This window comes from Anolis sagrei, chromosome 1 (assembly GCF_037176765.1).
Source record: "Anolis sagrei isolate rAnoSag1 chromosome 1, rAnoSag1.mat, whole genome shotgun sequence".
Taxonomy (NCBI): domain Eukaryota; kingdom Metazoa; phylum Chordata; class Lepidosauria; order Squamata; family Dactyloidae; genus Anolis; species Anolis sagrei.
This window is the reverse complement of record NC_090021.1, coordinates 339,029,906-339,043,202: the sequence shown is the minus strand read 5'-3', so window position 1 is coordinate 339,043,202 and position 13,297 is coordinate 339,029,906. Positions and strand designations below refer to the sequence as shown.

The window sequence follows — 13,297 nt, the reverse complement described above, 5'->3', positions numbered from 1 at the left end:
ACTTTGAACCTCTCTCTTTCTAGAGAGAAAATGCAGGGTAGGCATAATAATAATTACAACTATAATAAATACAATAAATTGTATTGCCTTGGTTTTACTGTAAGCCACTTTGAACCTCTCTTTCTGGAGAGAAAATGCAGATAAAATAATAATAATAATAATAAATACAATAAATTGTATTGCCTTGGTTTTACTGTAAGCCACTTTAAACCTCTCTCTTTCTAAAGAGAAAATGCAGAGAGAATAATAATAATAATAATAATAATAATAATAATAATAAATACAATAAATTCTATTGCCTTGGTTTTTCTCTGAATTTTCAGGAGAAAAAAATGCAGGCTATACATAATAATAATAATAAGAATAATAAATACAATACATTCTACTGCCTTGGTTTTTCTCTGCATTTTCTGGAGAAAATAATAATAACAACAATAATAAATTGTATTGCCTTGAATCTCTCTCTTTCTGGAGGGAAATACAGAGTATACATAATAATAATAATAATAATAATAATAATAATAATAACAACAACAACAATTGTATTGCCTTGGTTTTACTGTAAACCACTTTGAACCTCTCTCTTTCTGGAGAGAAATGCAGAGAAAATAATAATAATAATAATAATAAATACAATACATTCTACTGCCTTGGTTTTTCTCTGCATTTCCTGGAGAAAAAAATGCAGGGTATTGCCTTGAACCTCTCTTTTTCTGGAGAGAAAATGCAGTGAAAATAATAATAACAACAACAACAACAAATTCTATTGTCTTGGTTTTTCTCTGCATTTTCCAGAGAAAAAATGCAGAGAATAATAATAATAATAATAACTACAACAATAAATTGTATTGCCTTGAATCTCTCTCTTTCTGGAGGGAAAAAACAGAGTATACACAATAATAATAATAATAATAATAATAATACTATTCTTCCAAATAAAGGGTCTTGCCTGGGTTTTCCTGTAAGCCGCTTTGAGTCTCCTTCTTTTGGGGGGGATCTACAACAGAATGGCCATCTCCTTCTCGTGTGGTTGTTGATCCCCTCCCCCTCCTCCTCCCCCTCCCCTTGCAGGTGAGGCACCTGTGCCCTCCCTTTCCCCTCCCCCTCCCCGGCCTGCCTCCCTCCCTACACAACCCCAGGGTGGGCTCACCTCGGAGTCCTCTTTGGGCTGGGGCAGCGCGGGGAAGACCGGCTTGGCCAGCTCCATGGCCGGGCGGCGAGGGACCGGCGACGACCTCCTCCTCCTCCCTTTCTCTCTCTCTCTCTCTCTCTTTTTCTGTCAGGCTGCCTCCTTTCTCCTCTCCTCTCAGAAGGGAAGAAGAAGAAGGGGGCCAAGGAAGAGGCCGAGCGAGGGCCTACGAGGGGCTCCCGCGGAGGAAGACGCCAGGCCGCCAGGAAGGAGGAGGAGGAGGGAAGGGAAGGCAGAAGGGAGAAGAAGAAGAGGAGGCAGCGGCGGCGGCTCGCGCCCAGCCGCCATGCTGCTGGCTGGCAAGCAAGCGAGCGAGCGAGCGAGCGAGCGAGCCGGCCCCTCCCACTCCGCCCGGTCACTCCTTCCTTCCTGCCTTCTTTCGCCTCACAAGCACCGCGCACGCGCACTCCTCCTCGCTTTCCCTCTCTAAGCCACGCCCACTCTAAACCCGGCCTCGAGTTACCCAAGCCACGCCCACTTTCGGCCTTCTCTCAACTGTCACTTAAGCCACTCTCTCAGCCGTCCTAAACCACGCTCACTCTAAACCCGGCCTCGAGCTGCCCAAGCCACGCCCACTCTACTCCCTGCTTCAATTTACCCAAGCCACGCCCACTTTCGGCCCTCTCCAACTGTCACTTAAGCCACGCCCCCTCTCAGCCATCCTAATCCCGGCCTCGAGTTACACAAGCCACGCCCACTTTTGGCCTTCTCTCAACTGTCACTTAAACCACGCCCCCTCTCAGCCATCCAAATCCCGGCCTCGAGTTACCCAAGCCACGCCCACTTTCGGCCTTCTCTCAACTGTCACTGAAGACACCCCCTCCCTCAGCCCTCCCTAAGCCACGCCCACTCTAATCCCGGCCTCAATTTACCCAAGCCACGCCCACTTTCGGCCCCTCTCAACTGTCACTTAATCCACGCCCTCTCCCTCAGCCCTCCCTAAGCCACGTCCACTCCAACCTCGGCCTCAATTTACCCAAGCCAAGCCCACTTTCGGCCCTCTCTCAACTGTCACTTAAGCCACGCCCTCTCCCTCAGCCCTCCCTAAGCCACGCCCACTCTAACCTCGGCCTCAATTTACCCAAGCCACGCCCACTTTCGGCCCCCTCTCAACTGTCACTTAAGCCACGCCCCCTCTCAGCCGTCCTAATCCCGGCCTCAATTCACCCAAGCCACGCCCACTTTCGGCCCTCTCTCAACTGTCACTTAAGCCACGCCCTCTCTCAACCGTCCTAAACCACGCCTACTCTAATCCCTGCCTTTATTTACTCAAGCCACGCCCACTTTCGGCCCTCTCTCAACTGCCACTTAAACCACCCCTCCCCCAGCCCTCCCTAAGCCACGCCCACTTTAATCCCTGCCTCAATTTACCCAAGCCACTCCCACTTTCGGTCCTCTCTCAACTGCCTCTAAGCCACGCCCATTCCCAATCCTTCTCTTCAGCGGTCCCTAAACCACGCCCACTTTCAGGCTTTTTTGTATTCTTTCTGCGCACGCGCACTTCTCGCTTTGTCTTTCCTTCTACGCCACGCCCACTCTCACTCCTCCCTCGACTGTCCCTAAGCCACGCCCACGCTCGATCCTGCCTCAACTGCTACCAAGCCACACCCACTTTCAGGCCTCTCAATTGACACTCTCGAAACTGTACTCTCGAAACTGTCTCCCCAAGCCACTCCCACTTTCAATCACTAAGCCACGCCCACTCTGCACTCCTTCAACTCTCCCCAAGCCACGCCCACTTTCAGCCGTCTAATCTGTCGCTAAACCACACCCACTTTCACTCCTCTCATCTGTTGCTAAGCCACGCCCACTTTCACTCCTCTCATCTGTCGCTAAGCCACGCCTACTCTCAGTCCTCTCAACTACCACTAAGCCACGCCCATTTTCAGTCCTCTCAGCTGCCGCTAAACCACGCCAGCTCTGTCCTCCCTCAATTGTCCCTAAGCCCCACCCACTCTGTCCTCTCTCAACTCTCTAAGCCACGCCCACTCTACAATCCTGCCTCAACTGTACCCAGACCACGCCCACTTTCAGTCCCCTCTCAACCGTAGCTAAGCCACGCCCACTCAATAACACCCAATTTACCCAAGCCACGCCCACTTTCAGCCCTCTTTCAACTGTCACAAAGCCACAGTCTCAGCCCGCCCTCAATTGGCCCTAAGTCACGCCCACTCTCAGTCCTTGTCGTTTTCCCTGCCGCGCACGCGCACTCCTCCTCGCTGTTTTTCTTCGTAGCCACGCCCCCTCTCGGTCCTCCCTCCCCCTCCCCAACGGTTAATTCTGTCTTCTCCTCAGCAGCAGCGCGCTCCCGAGGTTTCCCTTCTGCGCATGCGTGCGCGCACTCCTCGCATTTCTCTCCTCTAAGCCACGCCCACACCAGCTGTCACTCATCCACAACCTCCTTCTCCCTCACTTTTTATCTAGCCACGCCCACTTTAGATCCTTATTTTTTTCGCCCCGCTTGCCACGCCCACTTTTGGACCATCTGCTTTCTCCTCACAAACAGCGTTTCTGAGGTTTCCCTCCTGCGCATGCGCACTTTTCGCTTTTTCCTCTCTAGGCCACGCCCACCCCAACTGTCACTTATCCACAAACTCGTCTCCCTCGCTTCCCCCTCCCCTTATAGCTAGCCACGCCCACTTTCTGTCCTTATTTTCTTCTCCACACTAGCCACGCCCACTCGCTCCTCAATAGTCGCCGGCGACGCTCTCGAAGGCTATTTGCTCTGCGCATGCGTACTAGCCCCATTTCATCCCTTTTTCCCTTCCTACGGGGCCCACACACTCTCTCCAACGGCAAGGGGGAAAGGGGCGTGGCCATTAGACGCGCGCCTTATAAGGAGTGGGCGTGGTTAGCGGCAGCTTGACAGAACAGATCATGCTGCTCACAATGCAAAATAGGGGGCGGGGCTAGGATTTAAAGGGAAAGGAGCATTGAGTCAAAGCAGTTAAAGTGGTGTCAGACTGCATTATTTGTAAGGTGTGGATGCAATCAAAGTCACCAAACTGGCTCAGATTCTTCTCTTTTCATTTCATTTCATGTTGTTGTTGTTCATTCGTTCAGTCGTCTCCGACTCTTCGTGACCTCATGGACCAGCCCACGCCAGAGCTCCCTGTCGGCCGTTACCACCCCCAGCTCCCTCAAGGTCAGTCCAGTCACTTCAAGGATGCCATCCATCCATCTTGCCCTTGGTCGGCCCCTCTTCCTTTTGCCTTCCACTTTCCCCAGCATAATTGTCTTCTCTAGGCTTTCCTGTCTCCTCATGATGTGGCCAAAGGACTTCCACTTTGTCTCTAGTATCCTTCCCTCCAGTGAGCAGTCGGGTTTTCTTTCCTGGAGGATGGACTGGTTGGATCTTCTCGCAGTCCAAGGCACTCTCAGAACTTTCCTCCAACACCACAGCTCAAAAGCATCGATCTTCCTTCGCTCAGCCTTCCCTAAGGTCCAGCTCTCACATCCGTAGGTGACTACAGGGAAGACCATGGCTTTGACTAGGCAATGGATCTTGGTTGCCAGTCTGATGTCTCTACTCTTCACTATTTTATCGAGACTGGACATTGCTCTCCTCCCAAGAAGTAAGCGTCTTCTGATTTCCTGGCCACAGTCTGCATCTGCAGTCATCTTTGCACCTAGAAATACAAAGTCTGTCACGGCCTCCACGGTTTCTCCCTCTCTTTCCCAGTTGTCAATCATTCTTGTTGCCATAATCTTGGTTTTTTTGACGTTTAGCTGCAACCCGGCTTTTGCGCTTTCTTCTTTCACCTTGATTAGAAGGCTCCTCAGCTCCTCCTCGCTTTCGGCCATCAGAGTGGTGTCATCTGCATATCTGAGGTTGCTAATGTTTCTTCCAGCAATTTTCACCCCAGCTTTGCATTCATCAAGCCCCGCACATCGTATGATGTGTTCTGCATACAAGTTAAAAAGGTTGGGTGAGAGGATGCAGCCTTGCCGTACACCTTTCCCAATCTTGAACCAGTCTCCTGTTCCGTGGTCAGTTCTGACTGTTGCTTCTTGGTCCTTGTACAGATTCCTCAGGAGAGAGACAAGGTGGCTTGGGATGCCCATCCCACTAAGAACTTGCCACAATTTATTATGATCCACACAGTCAAAGGCTTTAGAATAGTCAATGAAGCAGAAGTAGATGTTTTTCTGAAACTCCCTGCCTTTCTCCATTATCCAGCGGATATTGGCAATCTGGTCTCTGGTTCCTCTGCCTTTTCTAAACCCAGCTTGAACATCTGGCAACTCTCGCTCCATGTCTTGCTGGAGTCTTCCTTGCAGGATCTTGAGCATTACCTTACTTGCATGAGAAATAAGGGCCACTGTACGGAAGTTGGAGCAGTCTTTCGCATTTCCCTTTTTTGGTATGGGGATATAAGTTGATTTTTTCCAGTCTGATGGCCATTCAAATATGTTTTCCATATTTGCTGGCAAATGGCATGCATCACCTTGACAGCATCATCTTTTAAGATTTTAAACAGTTCAGCTGGGATCCCGTCGTCTCCTGCTGCCTTGTTGTTAGCAATGCTTCTTAAGGCCCATTCAACCTCACTCCTCAGGATGTCTGGTTCTAATTCATTCACCACACCGTCAAAACTATCCTCGATATTATTATCCTTCCTATACAGATCTTCTGTATAGTCTCGCCACCTTCTCTTGATCTCTTCAGCTTCTGTTAGGTCCCTGCCATCTTTATTTCATGTTATATTATGTTAATATATTATATATTATTTATTGTTATTTATACCCTGCTTTTTCTCTCCATAAAGAAACTCAAAGTGGTTCTATTATATATTATATATTATTATTATTAATATTAACATTAATATAATATTAATAATAATCATATCCTGCTTTTTCTCTCCACAAGGAGACTCAAAGGAGCTCTATTGTATTATATATTATATTATATATTATGATATAATATATCATAATAATCCTCACTACCTCTGAGGATGCTTGCCATAGATGCAGGCAAAACGTCAGTAGAAAAATTGCCTCCAGAACATGGCCATATAGCCCGGAAAAACCTACAACAACCCAGATCCTGACACTCCTTCGGATCTTAAATTCCAACCGATCAGCTCTATCTAAGCCTCCGGCTCCATCAAGGTCAATTTCCTCGTTAATGCTTTTCCTCTCATTATCAGGCTGAGAACTATCTTCTCTTCCTAAATCATGCACCTGGCTCTCAGTAGTTTCCTTTTCCCCAGCGTCATCCCTTGCTGTGGGAAACAACTTCTACTCCCTGTTCCTGGTCTTCTTCGTCTAACACAGGGACATCATAACTTTGCAACTGACTGTGCATCTGAAACCCACCATCCCCATCAGAATCATTGACACTATCACTCTGAGATTCCAGCTGAGTCACAATAGGGGACAGATCTAATGTCTCTAGGAGGGCGTTCCATAGCCGGGGGGGGGGGGGGGGGCACCACTGAGAAGGCCCTGTCTCTCGTTCCCGCCAGTCGGATCTGCGAAGAAGGCGGGACCAAGAGCAGGGCCTCTCCAGATGATCTTAAACACCTAGATGGTTTATAGGAAGAGATGCATTCAGACAGGTAAATTGGGCCAGAACCATTTAGGGCTTTAAAGGCTAAAGCCAGCACTTTCAATTGTGCCCGGTAGCAAACTGGGAGCCAGTGGAGCTGGTGCAACAGAGGAGTTGTGCGCTCCTTGAGTGCTGCTCCTGTTAACAACCTGGTTGCTGTCCGTTGGACCAATTGAAGCTTCCGAACAGTCTTCAAAGGCAGCCCCACGTAGAGAGCGTTGCAGTAGTCTATACAGGATGTAATCAGAGCGTGGACTACCGTGGCCAAGTCAGACTTCCTGAGGTACGGACTCCCCTGGTCACCGCCGAAACCTGGAGTTTCAAGCTCAGCGATGAGTCCAGGATCACACCCAAGCTGCCCCATTAATACCCTATTAAAGGCCGATGTAAACATTGCTGTTGCTTGAATCCAGTCCTGCCCTATTGCTGATACGAAATCGAGATGAAGAGCAATGACTGAGTTTTGCAGACCTGAAAACATATACTGTATATACTGCTTGCCCTTTTGCAGCTGGAACTGGTTTCCACGCGCATCCAAGCCAGTGAGAATGTAGGTCGCATCATGGCCGAGGGGCTGGGTCCCCACCCATCAGCTAACCACATAGTGGCCTTAATCCAACCCTTCAGCTCTGCATGCGCCGCTACTCAGGCCGCGCAAGGCTTTGTCTCTCTTCCTTTCCCTGCCTGACATCTCCTGAACCAGAGCTAATTATAGGCTCCAGCTCCGTAGAGAGGCTCCTGTGTCAAGCTTAATTCAATTCCATCATTGGTGGAGTTCAGAATGCTCTTTGATTGTAGGTGAACTATAAATCCCAGCAACTATAACTCCCAAATATCAAGGTCTATTTTCCCCAAAGCCCATCAGTGTTCACAATTGGGCATATTGCGTATCCATGCCAACTTTGGTCCAGATCCATCATTGTTTGAGTCCACAGTGCCCTCTGGATGTAGGTGAACTACAACGCCCAAACTCAAGGTCAATGCCCACCAAACCCTTCCAGTATTTTCTGTTGGTCATGGGAGTTCAGTGTGCCAAGCTTGATTCAATTCTGTCATTGGTGGAGTTCAGAATGCTCTTTGATTGTAGGTGAGCTATAAATCCCAGCAACTACAACTCCCAAACTCAAGGTCAATGCCCACCATACCCTTCCAGTATTTTATGTTGGTCATGGGAGTTCAGTGTGCCAAGCTTGGTTCAATTCTATAATCGGTGGAGTTCAGAATGCTCTTTGATTGTAGGTGAACTATAAATCCCAGCAACTACAACTCCCAAATGTCAAGGTCTATTTTCCCCAAAGCCCATCAGTGTCCACATTTGGGCATATTGGCTATCCATGCCAAGTTTGGTCCAGATCCATCATTGTTTGAGTTCACAGTGCTCTCTGGATGTAGGTGAACTCCCAAACTCAAAGTCAATGCCCACCAAACCCTTCCAGTATATTCTATTGATCACGGGAGTTCAGTGTGCCAAGCTTGGTTCAATTCCATCATCGGAGGAGTTCAGAATGCTCTTTGATTGTAGGTGAACTATAAATCCCAGCAACCACAACTCCCAAATATCAAGGTCTATTTTCCCCAAAGTCCATCAGTGTTCACAATTGGGCATATTGCGTATCCATGCCACGTTTGGTCCAGATCCATCATTGTTTGAGTCCACAGTGCTCTCTGGATGTAGGTGAACTACAACACCCAAACTCAAGGTCAATGCCCACCAAACCCTTACAGTATATTCTATTGGTCATGGGAATTCAGTGTGCCAAGCTTGGTTCAATTCTGTCATTGGTGGAGTTCAGAATGCTCTTTGATTGCAGGTGAACTATAAATCCCAGTAACTACAACTCCCAAACTCAAGGTCAATGCCCACCAAACCCTTCCAGTATATTCTATTGGTCATGGGAGTTCAGTGTGCCAAGCTTGGCTCAATTCTATCATCAGTGGAGTTCAGAATGCTCTTTGATTGCAGGTGAACTATAAATCCCAGCAACTACAACTCCCAAATGTCAAGGTCTATTTTCCTCAAAGTCCATCAGTGTTCATATTCTGGCATATTGAGTATTTCTGCCAAATTTGCTCCAGATCCATCATTGTTTGAGTTCACAGTGCCCTTGGATGTAGGTAAACTACAACTCCCAAACTCAAGATCAATGCCCACCAAACCCTTCCAGTATATTCTATTGGTCATGGGAGTTCAGTATGCCAAGCTTGGTTCAGTTCTATCATTGGTGGAGTTCAGAATGCTCTTTGATTGTAGGCGAACTATAAATCCCAGCAACTACAACTCCCAAACTCAAGGTCAATACCAACCAAACCCTTCCAGTATATTCTGTTGATCATGGGAGTTCAGTGTGCCAAGTTTGGTTCAATTCTATCATCGGTGGAGTTCAGAATGCTCTTTGATTGTAGGTGAACTATAAATCCCAGCAACTACAACTCCCAAACTCAAGGTCAATGCCCACCAAACCCTTCCATTATATTCTGTTGGTCATGGGAGTTCAGTGTACCAAGCTTGGTTCAATTCTATCATTGGTGGAGTTCAGAATGCTCTTTGATCGTAGGTGAACTACAAATCCCAGCAACTACAATTCCCAAACTCAAGGTCAATGCCCACCAAACCCTTCCAGTATTTTCTGTTGGTCATGGGAGTTCAGTGTACCAAGCTTGGTTCAATTCTATCATTGGTGGAGTTCAGAATGCTCTTTGATTGTAGGCGAACTATAAATCCCAGCAACTACAACTCCCAAACTCAAGGTCAATACCAACCAAACCCTTCCAGTATATTCTGTTGATCATGGGAGTTCAGTGTGCCAAGCTTGGTTCAATTCTATCATCGGTGGAGTTCAGAATGCTCTTTGATTGTAGGTGAACTATAAATCCCAGCAACTACAACTCCCAAACTCAAGGTCAATACCAACCAAACCCTTCCAGTATTTTCTGTTGGTCATGGGAGTTCAGTGTGCCAAGCTTGGTTCAATTCTATCACAGGTGGAATTCAGAATGCTCTTTGATTGTAGGTGAACTATAAATCCCAGCAACTACAACTCCCAAACTCAAGGTCAATGCCCACCAAAACCCTTCCAGTATATTCTATTGGTCATGAGAGTTCAGTGTGCCAAGCTTGGTCCAATTCCATCATTGGTGGCATTCAGAATGCTCTTTGATTGTAGGTGAACTATAAATCCCAGCAACTACAACTCCCAAACTCAAGGTCAATACCAACCAAACCCTTCCAGTATATTCTGTTGATCATGGGAGTTCAGTGTGCCAAGCTTGGTTCAGTTCTATCATTGGTGGAGTTCAGAATGCTCTTTGATTGTAGGTGAGCTATAAATCACAGCCACTACAACTCCCAAACTCAAGGTCAATGCCCACCAAACCCTTCCAGTATATTCTATTGGTCATGGGAGTTCAGTGTGCCAAGCTTGGCTCAATTCTATCATCAGTGGAGTTCAGAATGCTCTTTGATTGCAGGTGAACTATAAATCCCAGCAACTACAACTCCCAAATGTCAAGGTCTATTTTCCCCAAAGCCCATCAGTGTCCACATTTGGGCATATTGAGTATCCATGCCAAGTTTGGTCCAGATCCATCATTGTTTGAGTCCACAGTGCTTTCTGGATGTAGGTGAACTACAACTCCCAAACTCAAGGTCAATGCCCACCAAACCCTTCCGGTATTTTCTGTTGGTCGTGGGAGTTCAGTGTGCCAAGCTTGGTTCAATTCTATCATTGGTGGAGTTCAGAATGCTCTTTGATTGTAGGTGAGCTATAAATCCCAGCAACTACAACTACCAAACTCAAGGTCAATGCTTCCAGTATATTCTATTGGTCATGGGAGTTCAGTGTGCCAAGCTTGGTTCAATTCTATCATTGGTGGAGTTCAGAATGCTCTATGATTGTAGGTGTACTATAAATCCCAGCAACTACAGCTCCCAAACTCAAGGTCAATGCCTACCATACTCTTCCAGTATTTTCTGTTGATCATGGGAGTTCAGTGTGCCAAGCTTGGTTCAGTTCTATCATTGGTGGAGTTCAGAATGCTCTTTAATTGTAGGTGAACTATAAATCCCAGCAACTACAACTCCCAAACTCAAGGTCAATGTCCACCAAACCCTTCCAGTATTTTCTGTTGGTCATGGGAGTTCAGTGTGCCAAGCTTGGTTCAATTCTATCATTGGTGGAGTTCAGAATGCTCTTTGATTGTAGGTGAACTATAAATCCCAGCCACTACAACTCCCAAACTCAAGGTCAATGCCCAATGCCTAGATTTGGGTTTCTGTCTATCTCAACTGCAGCAATCTACCAGTCATTGTGGGATATTGTCAACCAGACTGGAATCCCATCCTCCTTAGGCATTGGGGAGAATGGAAATTGCAGCCTGACGCATTGGGATGATGGGGGAGGCAATGGAAGTTGTAGTCATTGCTCTGCTCTAGATAGAGAAAGTGGAATCGACATCTTGGAAATGCAATCCCCAAACATTTTGACTTCTTGTCTTCTTGGGTTTGTCAGTTCTCTTCCAGCCTCTCGGTTCCTCCTTCCCGTCGCACCAAAGAGGCCGGAGGGTGGATTCGTCTTCTGCCTTTCTTCAGAGGAAGAGTTCACAAGAGTTCATTGCAGTCACTTTAATGCATTTCAACCAGTTGGAAGAGCCTCTTTTCCACCCTTTTCCCACCCTTTGACTCCATCTATTTGGTTTGGGTATTTATCAGTTTGGGTATCAGCCAGCACGTCAACGACTTAAATCAAGACATAGTTTTCTTAGATCTACAGAGACACTCGCTGGAACACCCCAGCAAGCAAGAGTCCAAAAGTGGCAGGCCCAAACCCAGCACCTCAATCCGTGGGTGATACCAAATGAGAGACTCCCCCCTGGGCACACAGAGGACTGGGCAACTTGGAAGGCGCTGAACAGATTGCGCTCTGGCACCACGAGATGCAGAGCCAACCTTCAGAAATGGGGCCACAAAGTGGAATCCACGACATGTGAGTGTGGAGGAGAGCAAACCACTGACCACCTGCTGCAATGCACCCTGAGCCCTGCCACATGATGCGCAATGGAGGACCTTCTCGCGGCAACCCCAGAGGCACTCCAAGTGGCCAGATACTGGTCAAAGGACATTTAACCAAATACCAAATTTGCAAAATCTGTGTGTGTTTTTTCCTTTTTCTTTTTAATCTCTGTGTTTGTTTTGCTCTGTTAGAATTGTGATACAATGGTTGCTGATGACACGATAAATAAATACTCCATCTATATTATTTACTTATTTTATTACTGCGCTTGTAATATAAATAATAATAATATAATAATATTATAATAATATAATAATAATAATAATAATAATATAATTTATAATAATATAAATAATAAATATATTACTTACTTACTTAGGTGATCCCTCGTTTGCCGAGTAGGATAGTCTTCCAGGATCAGAATTCCCTTGAGTCTGTATGTGGCCGTGGAGCCCTACTCTTGATCTGCATCTTCTTCCCCAGTTTATTTATTTTATTTATTTACGTGTCAGGGCAACCAGTCAATTATTTTACATTTCTAACAATACAAAGCAAACAAACAGACAAATACAAAATGTGTGAGTTTGGTAGTGGATTAAATGTCCTTTGACCAGTATCTGGCCACTTGGAGTGCTTCTGGTGTTGCTGCAAGAAGGTCCTCCCTTGTGCATGTGGCAGGGCTCAGGTTGCATTGCAGGAGGTGGTCAGTGGTTTGCTATTATTATTATTATTATTATTATTATTATTATTATTATTATTATTAGCTTTATTTGTACCCCGCTAGCATCTCCCGAAGGACTCGATGCGGCTTACACAGGCCGAAGCCTCAGAACACAATACAATAGAAACATAACACAACAATAAACAAAGCAAATCAAATAATTAAGCAAATAACAGCAACAGTGACAATGCATCAAGACACTTTAAAACTGGGCCGGCCGGCGCAATGGGGTACAGGGTTAAAAGTGCTGAAATGGCAGGAGGAACGTAGGATTAAAATAGCGCGGTGTGCAGTAATATTGATTGTACTAAAGTGCTTCTAGGACTTGGGATGGGGGATTCCTAATCTGAGAAGGCACATCGGAACAGCCAAGTTTTTAGGTTCTTTCTGAAAGCTGCTAAAGTAGGGGCCTGTCGAAGATCTTTTGGAAGGGCATTCCAGAGTCGGGGGGCCGCCACAGAGAAGGCCCTGTCCTGTGTCCCCACCAAGCGCGCTTGCGACGTGGGTGGGATCACGAGCAGGGCCTCCCCAGATGACCGGAGCGAGCGTGTGGGTTCGTAGATGGAGATGCGGTCTCCGCACTCGCATGCCAAGGATTCCACTTTGTGGCCCCATTTCTTGAGGTTGGCTCTGCATCTCATGGTGCTAGAGTGCAGTCTGTTCGGTGCCTTCCAAGTCGCCCAGTCCTCTGTGTGCCCAGGGGGGAGTCTCTCATTTGGTATCAGCCATTGGTTGAGGTGCTGGGTTTGAGCCTGCCAGTTTCGGCAAACATTCAATGCCAATTTTTGACATACAAACATTTACAGACACACACAGAGGCTATTTAA

General features: G+C 46.7%; 1 protein-coding gene across 1 annotated transcript in view; it reads right to left on the bottom strand.

The window, feature by feature from the left end:
• Positions 1–1,610, bottom strand: part of STYX (serine/threonine/tyrosine interacting protein) — a 37,718-nt gene extending 36,108 nt beyond the window's left edge. Inside the window, exon 1 of the mRNA XM_060753209.2 lies at positions 1,151–1,610. Within this exon, the coding sequence (XP_060609192.1) occupies positions 1,151–1,207 (57 nt within the window). The 5' untranslated portion in view covers positions 1,208–1,610. The remainder of the gene's footprint in view (positions 1–1,150) is intronic.
• Between the last annotated feature and the right edge of the window lie 11,687 nt (positions 1,611–13,297).